Consider the following 24,078-nt stretch of genomic DNA (forward strand, 5'->3'; position numbering starts at 1 on the left):
AAGGGGAGGCAAAATATACTACTGCATGTAGCGGAAAAATTCCTAGAGGCGGCCCTGTATGTGTGTGTGTATATATACATGCATACACACACATATTACATTTGATATCCGACTACTTTTTAGACATCGCTGACTAATGCTAGATGCCTACTTTTTTATTGAAGATTTACTGCAGTATATATAACGACTGCGAAACGTTTTCACAGTTATTCACAATACAATTATCAGTGAATTCTTTAACATAAAATATCTACTTAAAATAGGCAATATTCTTAATATTTAACACAGTCCATATTTTATATTCATACAATTCATATTAAATTACGACCTCATACTAACAAAAAAGAAAACTCGCCTGAAAACAACGCCAACAATTCACCACAAAGGGTAAAGCACAACCATCGCATCGTACACCTGAAAACACTGACATCTTGTTGCTGTTGCATCTGTATCTACTAAATGTTACTGTCTTTAATGCCCGATTTCACTAATACGAAATCTAACTTTGCGAATGCTAAGAACACGTGTTCTAAGAAAGCAGACTTCCTGTCACCGAGAACTTCGAAATAAGATGAGAAAAGTTTGGCTCTGGCCCAGGTAACGAACGTGTGTCAACATCTTGGCGAATGTCCCATATGCTCTTTCTCCTCAGAGATGCGAATTTACTTGGAAAAACTGCACGTTCTATGCAAAACAGGCATTTTCTTAAGTTTCTGATTATAAGGACAACATGAATGAAGTAGTCTTAATTCAGTTAAAACAAGATTCTTATCAAATATTTAGAGACGTATACAATTATAAAAGTAATATACAAAATTGGATCAACTACTCTCTCTCCAATCAATAAAAAAAACATCATGTTTTCATAGATAACTTGCATCTTTTGATGTATCGCAACTTTCTCCGGCCATTTCAGGCCTCCAAAAATCAGGGTGGTCTCACGCCGGGCAATGAAATTTATCCTCTGCCTAGAATTTCCATGATAGTATCAATTTAAGATCAGAGAGCCAATTCCATACCTCCGCACTTTCAGAGGTAAGAGGATCAATTTCCATAACATTAATAAACGCCTCCACACCATCACAATTCTTCACCACTACTACAATGAAGTTCTGCTAGTAGCATTTGCCTGAGTTGCCAGCAGATCTAGGTTTCCTCACTTAGATGAACTCGACCATCGCATCATACACCTGAAAACACCACCTTTTGTTGCATCTGTATCTGCTAAATGTTACTGTCGTCCGGAATCCAGATTTCAGGACTTTAGTAACGTTACTGAGAACGAACTCTTGTTATCACGTTGTTCGAAGTTGTATGCCGCATGTCATTTTAGTTATCTGGACATGATGGTCCACAATCTTCTTAGAAAACGCCACTAGCATAATTTAGATCTTTATCTGCATGTCAATACTTTAGGCAACAGCAAAATATAATGAGCTCTGATTGTTAAGATACTTATTTAGTTACGAAATTCGCGAAGTTCCACTTGTTCTGGAGGAATTTTACCAAGTATATAGCTTATTTCATTTATTCATGAGAATTAATAGGAAATATTTCTCTTTCAAGTGCTTGAAAAAATTAAATACTCAAGAAAGGAAGAAATGTTCTTACGAAAAGTGTTTTTTCGTAAGATATAATTACCAAAATTTTACTGTTTTCGATGTACTGTATTTTAATAGAACATATTTTTTAAAAAAGTAAAGCTATGCATACAACTTTTGAAAGAGTTTTCTGATTCACTATTAAACAGCTTAGATAACAGTAATAGTTTCGTTTAGCTACGATCATTCAACTAGCAGTACTTTAGAAGTGTAAACAAGGAACAATAATAATTGCAAATTTATATTTGTAATAACTGGTTGAATGGTGGCTATTGGAGAGAATTTCTTAAAAAGAAAAATGAAAGAAATTAGTTTGTTTTAAAGAGATATGACACAAATTGGACTATGAAGAAGAATGAAAAGACAGTAATATGTGTCAGTTGTACTTCAAAAGTTAAAAAACAGTAAAACTAACCGATTAAGGGACATTGACTTATAATTCCAGCCACTGCATGGTTAGTTAATATTAATAAAGGCGAGCTAGTTGGAGCTCAGTAGATATTGTCAACTGTTGGTTCCCGGAATGTCCAAAGTATATTACGAAAATTTAGGTTATACCTGAAAATGGTGTGTGTGTGTGTGTGTGCTCGGATGCACGTACATATACACAAATCTTATTTGGATGTCAATGTCTCTGATTAAGATATGTTAAAATCAATGCTCTTTGATTGGAAAGAGGCTGGTTCAAATCCTACGATATAACTTTTTTTTTCTTTTTTTACGACATAACTATACTTTATAAGAACTGGAAAACTGAAAGAGAATTAGGTCGGTCTCATAGAGAAGGAAGGGTGCCCAGCAAAAAGGACATACAGACAGGAGAAAACGCAGTTAACATAACAAAATCATAACGCACAAGCAAGAACCGACATGCTGGTTCATGACCTTGGTTTGGTTCCAGTATAAAACTAACGAACCCCACATCCCATCGAGTACAACGAAATCAGACGAGGAGTTGAAGTCAGTAACAGTTAACTTTTGGCAGCTTCACAAGTCTAAGAAGTGCCTATTCAGCAGAGGCAATGACACATGTACTTCAATGACTGGTGCCTTAATTACTCACGAGCGTTGAAGGAAATGTAAAACTCTTTCATCAGTATGCGCAATAGGTTCATCCTATCTGAAACACTAACCTCAACATCGTCGTAAAAGGAAGGTGGGTATCATTAAAGTATATCCTTGACACTTGTGAAAGGCCATGATGTCATTTCAACTAATTCGTTTTCTTGAAGCTGCAGTGCTAAGAAACGCCATGTAAAAGTGTACCAACTTCTTTGAAATACGTTCTGAAAACACTTTGCCAGAATTTAAAGACTTCTGCATACGTAAATTGAAACTAACACATAACTTGTTAGAACTCAACGGTGGGAATGGTATTTATCGTCTCTTTTTCAGAGCCCTGTGCGGTGTTAAAAATAAAGCTAATATGTATAATACAGAACGACCTACGTGAAGTTATCAACCTCTGTTCGTTGACTATGTTAACCCCAAATTGGTCATATTGTTTAAAGAATAATTAACTGAAAAAGTAACTAACTGCGAAAGTCTCGCAATAAAATTAAGTCCCATGCAAGTTGACTACTCGTAAAGATTTGGGCCACATTTCTATGGGAAAAATGGTAATTTACATACACACCATTGTATTTTAGACTAGAATATATAATCATTTTAAACAATGTAAACTTCGTTCGAACTGGTTCAGTGAAAAACCGTGTTCAATTTCCCGCGAGAAAACTAAAAGGTTATTTAGCGTGCGAAGTTCTATTTACTGAAGTTCACATTAACAACCTTAGTGATCTACTTAACGTTGACTTTTGACTCGAGCGTGCTCATGCATCATGCATGAGCTTCTCATATGTTAGTAAATGAGATTTATTATTTCCGCTTTCAGTCTAAGAGTTGTGAGCATCTGATGTCGTTGCAAATAAGACTATCACAAATCAGTTATGAAAAACTGATTTTCGAAATATTTCATTCATACGTAAAGCTCAGAAAAAAGATTACATACTCTAGCGATGTCATTTTTACAAACGCAAACCTATAACATAATGGCCTAAGCCTATAGTATTAAACTCGAGTGAATACAAGTAGCCAAATGAATAAGAAAACAAGGTTACTACACAAATCATATATTAAATCCTGTTTAATATATGCCTTGGTATATGATTAAATATATTTAATTATTATCGTTTATAAAGAGACGTTTATAAAAAGGATTAAAAACCTAGCTTATAAAATTGCTTGGTATCTTTAACATAAGACGTTTATAAAATTTTCCACTCCAATAAATAAATGTCATACCTCAAAATCAAATAAAATATCCCATTTACCAAAAGGAAATAGGATGTCTCTCTTGTTAAATTAATAATACAGAACTGCAGAATCCTTTTGAGTTGAGTTTTCCCCACTGCGAATTATCGTTATCACGTAATAATCTTTATCCTCTGTTTGTTATTCATATCTTACTACTATGATATAGTGCCAACTGCTGACTCTTGATGCCTCCCCCCCCTCCGAAAAAAAAAATCCTTTAAGACTAGGAGCGAAGCTACTGCTTCCTTTTTCAAATCAGCTACATAAAATTATTTTCTGCTCTGACAAATAACAGTATATTATCATCATTTGGTAGTAGGGCACTTTATAGTCCATTCTAGCGAAACATAAGTCTCAAATAAAGAGATTCAGTTGTATGTCAACAGCAACTTGTAGAAAATGATGAACACCTTGATATATATATATATATATATATATATATATATACAAGCCTGATGAAATGCAAATAAACAGTGAGAATTGTGTTAAGACAAATATAAAGAAATACATCTCTCCACAAGATCATATTTTCGTAGAAGAATGTTTAAAAATTAAAATCACAGAAAATGTCAGATTATTAAAAAAAAAATGTGTTCAAATAGCAACGTGTCTAGATTATTAAACTATAGATTTGTTTACGGCGTCAAGCTTTATATTAAAGTCACTCAGTCTGATTTTTTTACACTCCTGCACACGAGAAGCCACAGACCCCATAGCAAATAAATGCCGGAGAAGTCAAATGGAAAGTGATCTGCTGATATTCTCGAAGAGCTGGAGATCATGGGGAGGACTGTTGGGATTGCGTAGATTGAATGAAAGACAACTGGGAGTAAGAGGTTCGGTGAGTGGAGTTCAAGGATGTTGGGCAGCTGCTGCTTGTGTTCCTGGGGGTTTAGTAGAAATGGAAGTATAATAGATGTTAGTTCTGCTGAACAGTGACCGTGGAAATGTCTGTAGAAGAGACATAATGCGGAAACTGACCGCCTATGACACAGCGGTTGAAAGGAGACTGAGAGAAGCCATCGATCAACCGAACCGCACTCGTCTGGACTGCATCAAGAATTTTTTAGAGACGTCTTAGGTAGTACACCACCCCGAATGTGAAAGCAGTGTTCCAAGGTTGGGCGGATTTAAGATTTATATCGAGTAAGCAACTCAGCAGAAGAAATGTACACCTCTCGAGAGAACACGTATGTCAAGTTTTATGAAAGCTGAAGATGCTATTAAAGTGATGTGATGATGCCAGGAAAGACTATGATTAAGAGTCAGAAAAGAAGAGAGAGCTTTTCTTGACTGTGAAGTTGGACATTATGAAAAGTAAGTGGAGAATGACTAAGTTCTTTTTTTGCGCAGGTGCAGCCGTAGGTGCGTCAGAATCACTTCTTCAAGAAAGCCCTGCTCTTTAGATAAAACATGGAACTTTTTTAAGCCGCTTCCAGCATCCAATAAGTAAGGTTGTGGCCTCACGACAAAAGGCGAAATTCATTACGGTAACGCAACTAAGGCTAAGAGATGGGACAATCCTTTTATATTAAACCCCACGAGAGAGAGAAAGAGATCACAAGACACAACACAACAGTAGCGTGTGTAGGAAAGTGGTTAAGGAGAGGAAAGAAATCTATGACCAAGTTTCTTGAAAAAGGTAGGGTTGTATTCATTGAGAAAAACAGTAGAGATCGATATACTGGTTTGTTCGATATATTTGGGGTTAAACTGTGTATGGATGTTGGCTGTTCGTGTTCCTGCATGAGTGGAGGAATACTGGAATTTGGTAGTCACCAGTTTGGTGAAGCTGCGCCCATGAAAGTACTTCTAATAAAGCTTAATACAAAAGCACAACACCTCCAAGAAAGTGACTGAGAGAAGGGAAACGTCAGGCAAATTGCCCTTTCGGTATAGTCAGGAATTCTTGGGGTGGTTTTGGTTCACAACCCAAAATGTGAGAGCAATATTCGAAGGTCGGTCAAATTTGGGATTTGAAAAATGTTAGGAACTGAGCAAGATAAAAATAGTATTTTAAACGAAAATAATATCGAGATTTTTTGGTATCTGAGGAGACTATGGTTGTAATATGATTATGCCAAGATAATCTGGATGTGAAAGTCAGTCCAAAAAAGGAAAAACAGCTTGACTGGAAATCGAAACATTATCAAAAGTAGGATCTTTCGTCAGAATAATAAGGCAGGACCGCTTTGAAAATATTCAAATTCACTAGATTATCTTCACTCGACTTGAGAATAGAAACAGATCAGTGCTTAAGACATCAGTTATGAAAGATCTTGAATTATTTGAGTACTACAAGATTTCTTGATTGAAGAAGAGGAACGAAGAGCACGTTCATCAACTTTCTTCAACAGGATATGAAGTTAGAGAGGAAGCGCATGAGGACAGAGCTCTGTACTACAGCACTGATAAAGTAATCTGAGGAAGATGAAAATCATCAAACCACGACACGCAAATGAATGAAATGAACACAGTGGTTAAGGTTATTGAAAAGGTATGTTATAGAATGGAAATGGTGGAATCCATATTGGTGATCACTAAGTAACTGACGGGTCTCCGGGATGCTGGTTGTTATGGCCTTCTCCATCACTTCGCGAGATGAGGTGAGGGCATGGGGAAGATAATTCGATGACTGACTTTTATCTTCATTTTTAAGGACATTCCAGATTAAGGTTAGCTTCTATGCTGTTAGGCAGATGAGTATGACTACTTATATAGGCAATTCAGGATGGGTCTTATTTCTGGAGCAGAAATTTTGAGCACAAATAGAGAGACACCATCTGGACCAAGATATTTAGTATCAAGACATGATTTTTCTCATGTCTTTCTGGAAAAAGATCAGAAGAGACATGGTGATATTGCCTGAGGTGATCTTCTATGGTCGTATGACTGATCGCTGGATGTTACTAAGGTACCATCAGGACGTGGGCGTTAAGGTGAAAAGGAAAAAAAGAAGTTAAACGCAATAGCCTTAGCGAAGTATCCGAAGGTTGTAGAGCTTACAGCATTCATGCTTACTGCATTTTTCCGTTATGAAATCTGCTTTGGATTTGTCGATTTTCTTATGTTTCAAATCGTACTACAGGCTGAACGAAGTTTTTTTTTTTTTTTTTTTTAATTCGAGCTACTGAATATATACTGCATTTTTATCGCGGACTGCAAAGGAATGTTTTTAGAGAACTTGGGTTTGCATATTGACAAGAAATTATATTCTTGTTTAATCCTTTATCCAAGTGTAAGCAAACAAAGTTCAAGTGAAGTTAGGTATATAAAAAAAAAAATAATCAGCTAACGCCTTTTTATTCCCGTATACGGGGAGTAGGCGAGGCCATTTAGCCCTATCTAACTTTTGGAGACTGAGTGGGCAGTTCAATCTCCACTGGTACCAATCAGAGATAGATGGCCCAAGGCTATCACTAATTAAGCGGTACTCAGTGAAGAGAGACGGCTCAAATGTGCAGCCATCTCGTGGTCCCTAACGCTAACACAATATATTTAATGTCTGAAATAATGTGGGTTCTACGGTCGATTTTCATGAGTTTACAGGACGAAATCCTTATATGTCACCAACCCAATAACATCTTCTTATTCTAATTTTCTACCAATGAAAACTCCAGTCTTTTTTTTTTTTAATTCAAGCAGCCATAACTATTCAGTTGGACTCATGTTTATATATATATATGATATTTTTTGTTTTACTGAAAAATACCTTTGCTATAAGCTCTTAGTTATGCACATTTCTCCTGACTCATCCTGTATATAAACAGTAGTATGGTTAAAATCTGAAGTTATACTGAAAATGTATAAACTGACACTGATGCTCAAGTGTTTACAAATTTGGGGAAAGATGCGGAATTGCAAAGGATTATTCCACCAGTGGCGGCCTGTACATAAGCACTGCGACACTGCAGCACCCCCAAGAAAAAAATGAAAAATTTTAATTTTGTTTGTGTTTCAGCGGCGGCCCGTACATAAGCACTGCGACACTGCCAACTCATCTCAGTCCAATTAGCCCCTCCGACGTCCTAGATATAATTGTCCTCCAAAATGTCAAATTGCAGTACAACCTCTGACCACAACCCTATTCTGCTCCAATTAGGCAATCAGAAGGGACTGTTCCCCCCGCCTCACACCTTGGGAAAAATTATCCAATGTGCTCCCAAACTACTTTGGTCCTGTTCCTCATATTACCTCTAAAGAAGAAATTGATTCTGCAATCAATAAATTTACTCAACAAATCAATGCAGCCTTATCATCTATCACCTCAAATACGCCTACTTCTAAGCCTAAAAGACTTCCAGAAGATATTATGAACTTAATCAGGGGGGGAAAATAAGGCAAGAAAAAGATACTTTAATACCAGGGCTCCCCAGGATAAAAAGTTACTCAACCGGTTGAATAGTGCAGTGAGAGATACACTGAAGGCCCACAGAAACAAACTGTGGAAAGATAAATTAACTTCCATTTCACCCGGTGATCAAACCGTTTGAAAACTGTTAAGAAATATCAAAAATAAAACTCTTCCTCCTCTCAAATCGGATTTAGGCATACTTCACGCAAATGCTGAAAAAGCCGAAACTATAGTCAAAAACTTAGAAAAGCAGTGCAGCCCATCTTATAACCTGAACTTCAATCATATTTATAAAATCCACCGCCACGTCAGATACGTACTAAAACAGTGTGATACTTGTACCAACCAACTCACACCTACTTTTCTAGCCGAAATCTACGACATCATACAAAATTTAAAAAATAAAAAAGGTCCTGGACCTGACGGCATCCCTAATAAATTTATTAAACTGCTACCCCAAAAGGCCATTGTACATCTTACAACAATAATAAATGCCATGCTTAGATTAAAATACTTTCCCTATGCTTGGAAGTTGGCAGATGTGGTCCCTATTTATAAGCCTGGTAAGGATCCACAGCTGCCACAAAGTCCCCCATCAGTCTGATTTCCAATTTGGGCAAAATCGCTGAAAAAGTCATCCTCTCCAAAATTCAAGTTTCTGTTAACAAGCTAAATATCCTACCTGTAGAGCAGTTTGGTTTTCGCAAACTCCACATCACTATTCAACAAATCCATAGACTGTTGAATACATTACCACCAACTTCAACTGGCATCAATACACCGGAGCAGTCTTTCTTGACTTAGAAAATGCCTTCGACAAATTATGGCACTTTGGACTCCTATACAAGCAGATTTTAGCCAGCATTCCACTGGATCTGATCCACCTCATTACGTCCTTTCTTTCTGGAAGACGCATGCAAGTTAAACTAAATGGGGCAGTATCTACCGAGCGGTGGATCTTGGCTGGAGTGCCTCAAGGATCCCTCCTGGCGCCGATACTTTTCTCGATTTACATCGCGGACATCCCGCATAACCCGATGTTATCTATCATTGCTCTCTATGCTGACGATACTGCAATACTGGCCAGATCTCTTAAACCGCATCTTGTTACAAAGAAACTACAGGATAACCTACTGAAACTGGAACACTGGGTTCTCCATTTGGAGACTGCAAGTAAATCCTCAATAAAGCAGTGCTCTTCTGTCCACAAAAAAGTCAACATCTCCCAAAGAAGACATCTTTCTATTTAACATCAAGATTCCCTGGAAAACAGAAGCTAAATATCTCGGCGTACTGCTAGATAGAAAACTAACCTTCAGTCCGCATACAAAATCCTTATGTGCAAAGGTATCAAAAGTTATCACTCAGCTCTATCCTCTTATTAATAGGAACAGTAAACTAGATATTAAAATCAAATTGCTCCTCTACCAGTTGATGATTCGTCCCCCGCCTGAAGCCAAACTTCAAGCGCAAATATCCTTAAACTGCAAAACAAATGCTTACGCATGATCTTAAATGCACCATGGTACATTAGAAATGTTCAACTTCATCGAGACACAAAATCCCTTATATCTACTTTTTCCTGCAATCTTTCACAGTAAAGTACGTCTCAAAATCGTCCTCACATCCAAATGAATTAGTCCAACAAGCAGCAAATTATGATGAATTGGAAATATGCAAATATAGACGACTTAAGGCCTAGTTCCCTTTCAAGACCTATAATTTACCCAACTCGGGCTGAGGACGTAGCTCATAAATTTTTCCCTGCATAGTAACCTATCAGATAGCAGGGATTGAAAGCATTATGCTTCACCCTTATAGACAGTAACGTTCTGCACCCCAAGGAAAAAATGAAAAAATTAAATTGTTTGTGTTTATAAATAATAACAATGCTTACACCATTATATAAATGCAGTACAACATGAAAAATGTTACAGCTTATGTTTTGACACTGATTGAATAGTTAATAATTGGAATTGTTCGATTAACGCTTTAGGTACGAAACAAATACTCTCAACTGCAATCTAACGCCGATATTCGTTTGCACTTGTCATTGCACATTACGTCATTTCCACACAGCTCAAACGGCAGTGTAACTTTTTTTTTTTTTTTGTAAATCTTGTTTTATTTTGTTAAAATAACATATCATTATTTATTATAGATACAAGGCTGAATTATGACGAGTGTCACTGTTGAAAATTACATTTTTTCAATTATCGTTATACGAAACAAATGCACTGCGATCTAACGCCGATATTCGTTTGCGCTTATCGTTGCACGTTACGTCATTAGATACACTGCCGCTTGGGCAGTGTATGTTATGCCTGCGCTCGTTATTTCTGTGAGATATAAGGTATTATTATTATTCCTGACACCTCCAAGGAGTCCGAAGACTCATAGCAGGAGGACACGTACAACTGTGAACCTAATATGAAACATATCGTTACGAAACAAATGCACTGTGATCTAACGCCGATATTCGTTTGCGGATCTATTGATACGAAACTTTTTTTTTTTTGTATATTGCAGCATCACCGGCCGCCACTGTTGTGTTTATAAATAATAACAATGCTTACAACATTATATAAATGCAATACAACATGTTAAAGGTTACAGCTTATGTTTCAACAGTGATTGAATTTAATAATTATTATTACCGTAATTCCAATTATTAACTTGTTAATAATTGGAATTAATATTTCCAATTAAGAATTATTCCAATTATTAACTTCAGTTAATTGAACAATTCCAATTATTAACTTCTGTTAATAATTGGAATTGTTCAATTAACGCTTTAGATTAAGAAATAAATACACTGCGATCTAACGCAGTGTCGATATTATCACGTTCGACCAATCGCAGTCAGACTCGCGCTTATGCCTGCACGTTACAAATCATTCCGACATTGCTCGTTTGAGCAATGTATCGTATGCTTGCGCGCATTATTGCGTTTGCTTGCCGGCCTGGTTGGCCGAGTGGTTAGCATATCCGCTCTCCACCAAAAAGGCTGCAGAGCTTTTACCACTTTATCCCAGTCCTGAAGATACTTTCTGGCGCAAACTTTGTTTGCACACACTTGGATAAAGGATTAAACTAAATTTATTATAGTGATAAGTGATATGGAGGCTTGTCAGAGAACACTGACCAAGCTGGGTAACTGGGATGTGGATATGAAGGGAGATTAAGGGAATGCAGTACAAAGCCTTGTGAATAAGAGAAGATATGAGTGAGACATATAAGTTAGTAAAGGGATGTTACTGGGTTAATGTGGATGAAATTTTTCACAGAATGGGAGAAGTGGGTAGAACAAGGGGACATCCCTAGAAACTGTATAATGAGGGTGAGAGAAGGGATATACTACTACTACTACTAATTATTATTATTTTATGGCATCTCCATGGAGTCCAGAGACTCATCATGGGAGACTCAAATTAACCATTATACAATAAATCCTATCATACCTCTCCTTGAACCCATTCACCATCAGGGAACTCGCAACCAATTCTGGCAATCCATTCCACTCACCACTCTCCATGAAAAAAATTGGCTCCGCACATCCCTACTAACCACACTCTTACACAACTTCCACAAAAATTGCTCCTAGTTCCCTATTTGTTATATACTGAAAAACTTCACTTGCATCAATTTTATAAAACATCTTATTATAAGTTTCTATATTTAACATCTTAAAAGTTTCTATCATGTTGCCTCTTTTCTGCCTGTCAACTAAACTTTGTAACCCACAAACCTTCAACATATCCTCATATGCAGTTTTCCACAGACCTGTCACCATCTTGGTCACTCATTTCTGAATCTTCTCTACCACCTCCTAATCCCCAAGAAACCCAGGTGACCAAATCTGTGTGCAGTAGTCAAGATATGGCCGAATCATAGCCATAAAGAGGGATAACTTCCTTATACTTACTTGTTAGCATGTTTTTCAACATCCAAGTAATCCAATTATATATTTGGTTTAATCCTTTATCCAAGCGTAAGCAAATAAAGTTTGCACCTGAAGTATTTTCAGGACTGGGGCAACTCGTGGCAAAGATGGTATAACTTCTCATCACTTGCCTTAGTATTCCATAATAGAAAGCACATCTCCTTGCAGATATGTATAATATATAATAGTATCCCATAATGCAAAGCACATCTCCTTGTAGACATGTATAATATATAATAGTATCCCATAATGCAAAGCACATCTCCTTGCAGACATGTATAATATATAATAGTATCCCATAATGCGAAGCACATCTTGCAGACATGTATAATGCTATGCATTAAGGGAAGGGTCACTACCCAGACCGTTTCGGACCTTTATTGAGGTCTCATCAGTAGGAACCAGACCCAGAGGTGGTGATACTAAGGTAGAAGTAATGGAGAAGTCATATTTCCATATACCAGTTGCCAAAAGGTATCACACCTTATTATTAAAATTCTGTGGATTAGAGATAAATTGATGGAAATTTTTTCACTTGGCTATGCTAATTTGGTAGGACCTACCCTTTACAAAGCCATGCTGTTCACTGTAGAGTATTACATCCCTATCCACCCACTTTAGTATTTTACCTTTCATCAACTTTTCCAATACTTTAACAACCATTCCTGATATATAAATTAGTCTGTAGTTTGCTACCTCTGTCTTGGAGCCACCTTTATGCAATGGTACTATCTTAACCTCTTTCCACTCCCTTGGAATCCTGCCAGAACTGATACTCAGATTGAATAATTTCATCAGCAGCAATGCCAATTCTCTTGCAGATTCACTTAGTACATGGGCTGACATGCCATCCAGTCCCACTGCTGTGTTCACATTCATATTTTTTAATTGTGTTAAACACCTCCTGTTCATTTACCTCAGTGTTGATATGCATCTCTGTAATATCAGCAACTGTAAAATCATCACCTGGATGATACACCTTTGCAAAATGATCACTCAGCAACTCAACTATTTCTTTTGGTTCAGGTCATCTTCCTACCATGAGCATTGTTTAGTTATCCTACTATAGTCATTTTTCCTCTTACTTGCTACATAACAAAAACTCTTTTGGGTTTATTTTGGACTGTTTGGCTAATTCTCTCTCATAGTTTTTTTGGCCTTCCTTAGCATATTAGTCAACCTTCTTGTTTGCATTTTTTACATGAGTATGCTCATCACTTTTTCTTTATATTTCCTCCACAATGTTTTCTCTTTTTTTTTTCTTTTTTTTTTTTTTGCAGCTCTTGCTTTATATCCCTACTTATCCACTTAATTCCAACTTGGTATATCCTCCTGAACTTGTATATGCATTCTGATACTGCTACTCTCAAGCAATCTCTGACCACTTGGCATGCACTACTGATATTCTTTCATTGTAGCTTCTCAAGCAATGGCATTGTTCCACGATGACTCCTGAGTCTCTCATAATCACCACACTTATATTTTTGAACATAAACCTCTTCTTGACAGAGAATTCTGTATGTTTGGCAACTTCTCAGAACAAGACTGCATGGTCACTCTCCCCAAATGGAGGTAAAGTGTCTACCTTGGTTATGGATACATCTTCTGATGCTATTATCAGATCCAACATACTTAAACCCCCTTGTTTCCTCTATAACATGTTGTTTCGTGTAATTATCCCTTAGCAACTGTATAAATCCCACTTCCATCTTGTCATGCTTCCTTTCCTCTCTCCAATCGATATCCCCATAGTTAAAGTCTCTTATAATAATTATTTATCCTGCAATCATTGTCCTAATCTGCCGATATATTGGCATCTACATCTTCCTGTGGACCTCCCCCCATTCTATAGCAGAACCCAATATTGTATTTTGTCCTATTGCCTAATAATTGCCTCTATCTCACACCAGACAGCCTTCGATGAACCATCTTTCTAAGACTTAAAATCCTCTTTAACTTCTAATAAGGAGCAGGTTCTTTGCGTGTGGAGAGTGGTTGGTGAGTGGAATGCACTGCCCGACAATGTGGTAAATGCAGATACACTGAATGAGTTTAAAGCACGGTTTGATTGGCTTTCTGTGTATATACCTCCCATGACAAATTTTTTTTCACTCTATAATGGTCTGGTGATAGTAATAATAATGGAATTTGCAACAATAGCAAATGAAGTCTTGGAAATCAGAAATGTCAATCTTTGTTAAAACTGATTTTACTAATAAATGGACTAGAATAAAAAAAAGTCCTAGAGAAACTGGTTCTAATAACATACAGAAATTGAAAATGTCAAGACCTTTCATTGTTTTAATGTGAAAGGTATTTAAAACACTGTAGATAAACAAAGAATTTTCATAAATTTTCATATTTGAATCCCAACAATTTTGAAAATATTCAAAATCGCATCCTAGAAAATTTTCTTTCTAAAACTAAGTGAGCTATTAAAATAATAATAATAATAAGCAACAATATCACAAAAAGAAATATACAAGCAGAACTGATGGATTTTAGAATTAAATGGAGGAAATTCTGTTCAACTTTTACTGAAGATGTACTATATGAAAATATTAGCATTTACAACAATGAGGACTACAATGAAACTGTTAGTGCTACTGAAAATTGTAAATCCTGAAAAAACTGAATGCCATGCTGTTGTAAGGTTTCATCTAAATTTATATTGCACACATTGGCAACAGGTGCATTTTCAGCCTATAAATATATGTTAACCTTATTTTTCAAGCGAAGTATTCCTTGAGAGGTTTTCTCAAAGTTAAAGTACATTCTAAACAGTCAGATATTGTAAATTGAAAGCCAAATGGCTATTTTTCTGGCATCCTTAATAATAATTAAGGGGATACAAATCTCTTGTTGTTCAACTGCCAGTAAGTAAAACTCTAAGATCAAGAACTACAAATCTATGAGTTTCATATATACCAAAAAACTATCAGCGAATCCAATGTAAATGACCACTTGGTAGTACAACACCAAGGCAACTTGAAGCAAAGGTGGAGCAAGCTCCCTCACTATCCTTGATGTTTTCTCATAATGTAAAAACACAGCCCCTAGGGGATGTAATACTGTAATTACATTATGAGGAGAGGTCACTACCCAGACTGGTTTCAACCTTTTTTGAGGTCTCATCAGTGAGTAGGTAGACCTGGAAGATAACAGGTCTACCTACTCACTGATGAGAGTAGGTAGTGAAAAAAGGTTTAAGTGAAAAGAACTTGCATACCTTTACTATACGAATGCTATAAAGGTGTGTTTGTATATTATTTGTACCCGAGAGCCTGTGTAGCTCAGTGGATGTGGCGTTTACACACCACGACGCTTGGCCGCACGAAGGAAGACTTGGTTTCGAGTCTAGTCGGCGACTAGAGGAAATTTTTCTAAGCCTTTTTTCGACCGGTTCTCGAGTTAGTCGATCTCTGGCATGGGCAAGCGGGTTTTTCGTCCCGTAAACTCAAGAAAATCGACCATAGAACCCACATTATTTCAGACATTAAATATATTGTGTTAGGGTTAGGGACACGAGATCGCGGCACATTTGAGTAGTCTCTCTTCACTGTGTACCGCTTAATTAGTGATAGCCTTGGGCCATCTATCTCTGATTGGTACCAGTGGAGATTGAACTGCCCACTCAGTCTCCAAAAGTTAGATAGGGCTAAATGGCCTCGCCTACTCCCCGTATACGGGAATAAAAAGGCGTTAGCTGATTTTTTTTTTTTTGATTGCACAAGTTGTGGACCACATTGGATAATGGCAATGATGCAGAAATAAGGAGGTTATGATTCCATTGTATAAGGCCTCATGTGGATTATTGTGCACAGATTTGGTCACCAGGTTTTCATGGTGATGAGGATTATATTAGAAAGGGTCCAGAGAAGATTCACAAAGGTGGATCAGTGGTCTTTGGAATGGAGTACAAGAACAGATTAAGATGATGTAAATTGCAAAGCCTCGTGAATAGGAGGGGGGGGGGTATGATTGAGACATATAAGCTGGTCATTGGTTGTTAACAGGTTGACATGGAAGAGATTTTTCATAGAACAGGAGATTGGAAAAAATAGAACAAGAGGACAGTGCTGGAAACTTTATAAGGAGGGTGTGAGCAGCGAGTGAGGAGAAGGTTTTCTTTGCATGGAGAGTGGAATGCATTGCCTCTCTGTGTGTGTGGACACATTGAATCAGTTAAGGCATGGTTAGATGAGCTACACACTATTGCACACAGTGCAATAGTGTGTACCTCCCATGATGAGTAACTTTAATGCAGGTCAAATGTTAATAATAATGTATATTTATGATATGTATTCATATTTAAAAATAATGTATTGATATTTTATTTATATGGTGTGTAATATAAATTGAGGGAATGGGATTCCTCCCCCATTCCCACTAAAATAGTGGGAATCGGGGAGGAACCACTGATAGTGAGTGAGCAGGAGGTATATGAAGAATTGAATAAACTTGGTGTCAACAAGGACATAGAACTTGATGGTATATCACCATGTATCTTGAGGGAATGTTCCAGGGAGATAACAGCTTTAACATACATTTTTAGCATGAGTCTTAGATTGGCCCTGGTTCCAAAGAAGTGGAAAGACAGCAAAATTGTTCTGCTTCATAAAAGGGTGTAAGACTAAGGCTTCAAATTATAGGCCAATCTGCTTGTTTGGAGTTGTGGTCAAGGTACTTGAGAGGCTAGTGAGGACAAGGATTCAGAACTGGGTTGACAGCAGTAGAATTCTCTTTCATGGAAAATATGGTTTTACTAAAGGAAGATCATGTTTTAGCAATCTGCTTACTTATAACAAGGTGACAAATACATTAGACAATGGGGATGCATAATACAGTAGTATATTTAGATTTTGCAATGGCTTTCGACAGATTGCCACACGAGAAACTAGTATTTAAACTGGAATAGATGGGGTTGGATAGCAATAAGCAGGTTGTGTATGGGGGGGGGTGATATCCCAAAAGAGGAAAGTCACTAATGGCATGCCCCTAGGGTCTGTTTTGGGGGCATTGTTGTTTAATTTGTATGTAAATAACACTGGAAAGAGCTTAATTAACCCTTTAACTGCTACGTCGCCATTTTTTTCCACGCTCGAGTTAACTCGAGCGCGGAAAAAAATGGCGACCTTGCCATGATCGAGTTAACTTGATTTGAACTTTCAATGTGTAAAACTCATTTAATTCAGTTTGTGAAAGCATTTGAATTGCCCCTGGGGTCTGTTTTGGGGACATTGTTGTTTAATTTGTATGTAAATAACATTGGAAAGAGCTTAATTAACTCTTTAACTGCTACGGTCGAGTTAACTCGAGCGCAGAAAAAAATGGCGACCTTGCCATGATTGAGTTAACTCGATTTGAACTTTCAATGTGTAATACTCATTTAATTTAGTTTGTGAAAAGCATTTGAATTGAGCGGGCTTATCGTGGCATCTCTTAGGATTAGAAGGAACTAATTATCAAGCTTCTGTCTTCTTTGTGGCGCTATCTTCGTAAAAAATTGTGAGACCATGCACAATGTTATCAGAGCCGTCCTTGACAATAGGAGCCAGGCAATCACGTGATGCAGTGATTCCAGGGTTAGTAAAAATGGCTTCGACAAGCAGACAGCAGCATTCTCTTACTGAGGCGGACTCTCGTCAGAGAAATTTTTCAAAAGTTCCACATCCCAAGACCAATCGCTACATCTGGACGACCATCACAGGGTGACGAACCCCTCAGAATGAGGGAAAGACATTTCCTAATACCTGTGCCACCCACACCCAAGAAAGCAAATCCTACTAGGCATTGTCATGTGTGTTCAATTACCACATTGGGGCAAAGAAAAGAGAGCTGGTATATGTGTGTCAAATGTGGCATAGCCTTATGTGTACAACCCCTGCTTTCAAAATTACCACACACTACTAAAGTATTGAAGTATTTCTGGGGAGGTGTTTCTCACTTGAAGTTGTGTGTGACATTATTTGACATGGAATAAACAAATAAAATTCAAGATAAATTTTGGACATCCCTAACTTGAAAATAAAATTCCTATATAACAGTTTTGTTCAGTGACTTCAATTTATACAAGAAAACAGTGCAAAAAATGTGTGTAATACATTATAGTAACTATTCATATTATTATAAAATATTTTATAATTGTGAAAATAGCTCAGCAAGGAGGGTCATACTAGTTATTTAGTATATCAGCATTTAAAAGGTTAAATGGCAATATACAGTCATTTGTATAATTATTTGCAGATAATGCAAAGTTGGGGAGAGTTATGAGAAGTATAGCAGATGTTTTGCAAGAGGGCCTAAATAGACTGTCTGAATGGACAACTGTGTGGGGAGGATGTCAGTTTAATGTTGTGAAGTGTAAGGTTTTAAAATTTGGGAAGCAAAGGTGGGATGCAGAGTATAGAATTGGTAGAGATATTTTAGAGGAGATGAAAGATTTGGGAGTTATGGTGGATAGGGACTTGAAATTTTGTGGACATTTTGCTAAAATTGTGAGGACAACATAGCAGATTATGGGAATGATGCAGAGAACACTAATTTGCACAGATTTGGTTGCCAGGTTTTCAAAAGAGTGATGAGATGGAGAGGTTTCAGAGATGATTTACTAAGTTTCTGGTCTCTGGAATATGAGGACAGATAGAGAGAGAGAATGCAAACTACAGAGCCTAGTGGATAGAAGGAAGAGATATAAGGAAGGAAGAAAGAATAATGGTATTATTATTACATGGTAATAATAATACCATGTAAATTTCATATGAAATACTTAATAAAATATTCTTAAAGCTTACCATCAAAAAGCAATTTGTTTTAAAAATATATTTTGTAATATAAAAAGTGGGTTTGTGGGCCATTATCAAGTAATTTCCTGGGTCTATTTGGATTGTTCATCCATCACTGTTCTGGATAGATAATCCTTTTGGTAAAAGACTTAACTGTTACATAAGCCTGTTTGTTTAATTAAAAAGACTGCAGAAGGAAAACTGTGAAGTTCTAATCCACCAATCAAATTTAAATAGCAATGACTGCCTCAAACTTTCCAGTCTTGGTAAGCAATCTTGCTAAATATATCCCTTACAACTATATTTTGTTCAACAAGTGTTCCAACTGAATTTACTTTTTCTCTTTGTACTAATGGTATACAGATTAAACTGTTCTCAATGTTCATAACATGCATTTCATTTCTCATTTTTACAATTTTACTCTGTTCTCTTTTTAAGTTTACAGCCATGATGAAAGTGGTTTTGAAACAGGACCAAAATTCTGATTATAATAATAACATTTATACAACCTTTTTCATTTATGGTTGTTAAAGAAAGATATTAACAGCAGCCATCTTCTTCATTACCTAGAATCAAAGTAGATAATCAACAGACATTAGAATATTAGCCACTCTTGAAAGTTTTTTCCCACTTGGTTATACTATAAAATAAAGATGCCATGAAATTATATTCTTGGTTTCATCCTTTATCCAAGCGTAAGCAAACAAAGTTCACATATGAAGTCACTTCACAGCTGGGCTATTTGTATATAGAGGCTGATGATTTCACATCAATTGCCTTAGTATCCCATAATGCAATGGACATATCCTTATGGACATGTATAATGCTATGCATTATGGGAAGGGCCACAACCTAGACCAGTTTCGACCTTTATTGAGGTCTCATCAGTGGAAGCCAGATGCCAGATCCAGAAGTGATACCAAGGTTGAAGTAATGCAGGAGTCACATTTTCATATACAAGTAGTCAAAAGGTGTCACAGAAGGCATGTGAAGTCACTTCTTCAAGTGCAAACTTTGTTTGCTTACACTTGGATAAAGGATGAAACCAAGAATATAATTTCTTGGCATCTTTAATTTATAGTCTAACCAAGCAGAAAAAACTTTCAACATATATCTCTAATCCAGAGTATTTTAGGGTGTGATAACTTTTGATAACTAGTCTTCAGAGAGTCAAAGCCTACAGAAAAGCATACAACAGAACAATCTGGTGAGGACTCATGTGGTACATCACCGAGGAACGGAATGAACATATGGCATCTGATGATGTCCAATGAATTAATGGATAGTTGGAAATCTCATCACACCAACGTACACTTACTAACATTAAATCGACGGCTATTATCCTTTCCAGCCTATTCAAATTTGTCCCTGTAAATGCTATACATCAACAGCACCTCTGAATGTTTTTATTATTACGTGATACCTTCAGGGAGGACACTAAATCCACCAACTACATCGAACCGAAACTATATCAGCGCCATCTACCGCCAACCACCACCACTGGTATTTTCCCAGACAATCACAACATCCGTGCCCACGGCAGGATTAGAACCTGCAGCCTCTTGGCTGAAAAGTGGATATGCTTACCATTCGGCCAACCAGGTCAGCTTATCTTTTGCCTATCTTTGCATCACCTTATAAATGGTGATGCAAAGATATGCCATTTACTTCCATGGAGTCAAAAGAGTTCGTTGCAGGAAACCCTTGTTAACCTCTACACACAATACCTCTCCTTAAACTCATTCATTCTCAGGATACTCACAACCTAATTCTGGCAACCTATTCCATTCATTCACCCTCCAAGCAAAAAATCTAGTCTACATGCTTTTCTTAATCACACTGTTACACAATGTATTGAAAAATCTTTATGTCAATCTTATATAACCCTTTTAATAACTTATAAATGTTTATCATATCCCCTCTTTACCACCTAACAACTAAAACTTTGCAACCCCTATTCTTACAAGGAGCATTCCACAGACTTGCTATTGAATGCTCTGTCACCAGCTTGGTCACTCATCTCTGAATCCTCTCTATCTCCTTATCCTCAAGAAACCCAGGTGACTAAATCTGTGCATATTAGTCAAGATACTAATATGCACATAAAGAGGGATAATAACCTCTCTATCTTTACTAGTCAGTGTGTTTTTCAACATCCAAGTAATCCTTTGAGCTATTTTATCAACTTTTGCAATATGCCCTCTGAACTTCAATTTTCTGTTAACCATTACCATCCCCCCCCCCCTCCCCAAGTCCCTAGCTGCATCAATTTCCTTCAATCCAGTACTATCAATGTTATATACAGTATGTAATCTTTTCAACCTGAAACCTTACATTTTGCAACATTAAATTGACAGTCTTTATCCTTTGCCCACAATGCCAATTTATTTAAATCATCCTGCAGGATCTCTACATCACTTTTATCAACTATTGCCATTCCCAGTTTTGCATCATCATCCAAGTACCAAGGATCTAATGCCCACTGGTGTCTGATGCTTGTTTCATCATTCCTTGCCATTTCTTCCTGTCCATTGCCAGGTAACTCAAATTCTGCAAACTATTTCCTCACACCCCTTCAAATTATCTACTCACTCTCATCTTGACTGTCCTGATCTTTTTATACCATTTAATGTACCAGGCATAAAGGTTTTGATCTCTCTATTGTTATCCATTCTGCAGATATGTCCAAAAATTTTAGTTTCTTTCAAATTATTTTCTGCATTAGGATCTCTTTGCTATACAGTTCTTCATTTGTTACCTTTTGCACCCATCTAGTATAGAATCTTTCTATAATATGTTCTTTCAAAAGCCAATATTCGTCTCACAGTCTTTGACCATTACCCATGTCTCACAATAATAGATAGTGCTTATGAATATGAATCTTCGAGCAATCTCAGCCTTATGTGATCTCAGATAAGAAAAGAGAAAGTAAATCTACAGGCAATGGGAAAGATATGGAAAAGTAAATCAGTGATCTGTTCATTGTCAAATCTCAGATAAGACTATCTCTCTTTTAAAGTTTAAATTGCATGTCATGTGATGTTGCACCCTAAGTGCTAAGTAGTTGCTAACCTCTTCTCTATGAATATCATTGTTTTTTTTCAATGTTTATTATCGACCCATATCTCTTTCCTTTTTCACTTAACTTCAGCACAAATTTCTGATCTATTCTGCTAAATGCTATCTGAAAGTCAACAAAGCAAGTATAAATATTTTTATGCAGAACTTTCTATACAATTAATCTTAACATTAGTATTTTATGCACAGTACCTTTGTCTCTTCTAAATCCTGTTTGTTCATCTTCCAATGAAAGATTTTCTTTCGTCACTTTCCCTATTTTTTCTATTAATATCATCATAAAAGCTGATATCTCATTAAATCTTTTCCTATAATATAAATATACAAATTTAAGAGTAGTGGCCCAAATCAGAACCCTGAGGCACTCCACTAGTCACCCTCATTCTCCTAGCTTCCATTCCACATATACCACCAGCTTCATATCTGTTCCAATTTGCTTAAACTTTTCTAATATAGTTTTCCATGTGGTATTCTGACAATTTAATCTGTCAACTATCAGCAAATAACTGAACATCTCCTGGCAGGCCCTTCACAATATCACTAATCATATATATATATACACACATATATACAGTCATACCCCGAAGTTATGCGTAACAAAAAGCGCGTAAGTCAAATTCATGTAACTTGGGGTATACTTTTGCATATAATTTATATATACAAACATACAAAATATTAGTTAATTGGGACCAAAGGTTTACCAAAAACACCTATATTTTTAAGAAATATAATCATAATTGTAGTTTTTCATACATAAAAAAAAAGAAAGTTATTTCGATGTCAATGGCTTCAAAAAATCTAATATATTCGTCTGACGGCATAATGTCTTTTTCATATCATGCAAAATTTCTTCATAGCAAGCCAATGATTTTTTTATTCCTTGCCTTGTGGCTACAATTCGTTCCTTGTTAGAATCTACGTCCTCCAAAATCTGTAAACCTTTCTTAATTAAGCCGAGACCTTCTGTTAATTTTGCAATTGTCATGTGCTTTTCTGCTTTCTGGTAGAACTGGATCTGAGGTTTCGGTCTCTTCAGTAGCGCTTTGCTCACGCATCTCTACGAGCTCATCGATTGTAAGCTCCTTGTTATGCGAGTCTAACAGCTCGCTGACATCCTTCACTGTCGACTTCTAAATCTAATTGCCTTGCAAGGTTGACAACTTCTTCTATTGCCTCAGCAACTTGCTCAGTTTCAGGAATATTTCCGTTTCGCATTTAAAGAAGGATGGACAAAGTTTTTTCCAGACACCATTCAAAGTTTTTTGGGAAATTTCACCCCAAGAATCTCCGATAATCCTTACAGCATCCAAAACATTAAACTGTTTCCAAAACTCTTTAACAGACAGTTGCTCATTTTGCCTCATAGCTTCATTCAGACTTGCATACGAATGCCGTGTGTAGTATGCTTTGAATGTTTTGATAACTCCTTGGTCCATCGGTTGAGGTAAGCTGGTTGTATTTGGAGGCAAGAAAACAACTTTTACATGTGGATCAAAATCAATTAAAGTTGCAGGCGGGTGACCAGGTGCATTATCAATAATGAGTATAACTTTAAACTGAATTTTTTTAAACCAATAACGTTCAACTTCAGGTATGAAGTGGTGACTAAACCAGTCTTCAAAAATAGAAGCTGTCACCCAAGCTTTAAAATTTAACTTCCAAATCACTGGCAAGCCAGCTTTAGATTTATTTTTTAGAGCTCTTGGATTACTGGTGAATGCGGCCGGCACCGGAAAGATACGACTAGTGATGAGGCGTGAAGCGAGACGGGAATACATATAAGAAACCACGTAAATCTGGATTCACGTAAGTTGGGGTATGACTGTATAATATATATATATGTGTGTGTGTGTGTGTGTGTGTGTGTGTGTGTGTAAATTTTTTTTTTTAAGAAGTTGTTTTCATTTGATTTTCCCTTGAAACTTAACTGTGAGAGTATGATATATAAAGAAAATTTCTGTAAACTGTGACCTAACAAAAATCTGTAAAGATGTTTGACCTCTT

At 36.7% G+C, this 24,078-nt stretch overlaps 1 protein-coding gene across 3 annotated transcripts in view; it reads right to left on the reverse strand.

Moving 5' to 3' along the window:
* LOC150108490 (uncharacterized) overlaps nt 1-24,078 on the reverse strand; it is a 385,253-nt gene that overhangs the window by 337,702 nt on the left and 23,473 nt on the right. For 2 of the 3 annotated variants that reach the window (XM_090415900.1, XM_090415897.1), the window contains exon 1: nt 356-446. The exons of the other annotated variant lie outside the window; for it this stretch is intronic. In XM_090415900.1, the coding sequence (XP_090272026.1) occupies nt 356-430 (75 nt within the window). In that variant the 5' untranslated portion in view covers nt 431-446. Of the gene's footprint in view, nt 1-355; nt 447-24,078 lie in introns of those variants that run through there. 3 annotated transcript variants of the gene reach the window in all.

This window comes from Typopeltis vanoorti, chromosome 3 (assembly GCF_054136105.1).
Source record: "Typopeltis vanoorti isolate ZY-2024b chromosome 3, IOZ_Tvanoo_1.0, whole genome shotgun sequence".
Classification (NCBI taxonomy): domain Eukaryota; kingdom Metazoa; phylum Arthropoda; class Arachnida; order Uropygi; family Thelyphonidae; genus Typopeltis; species Typopeltis vanoorti.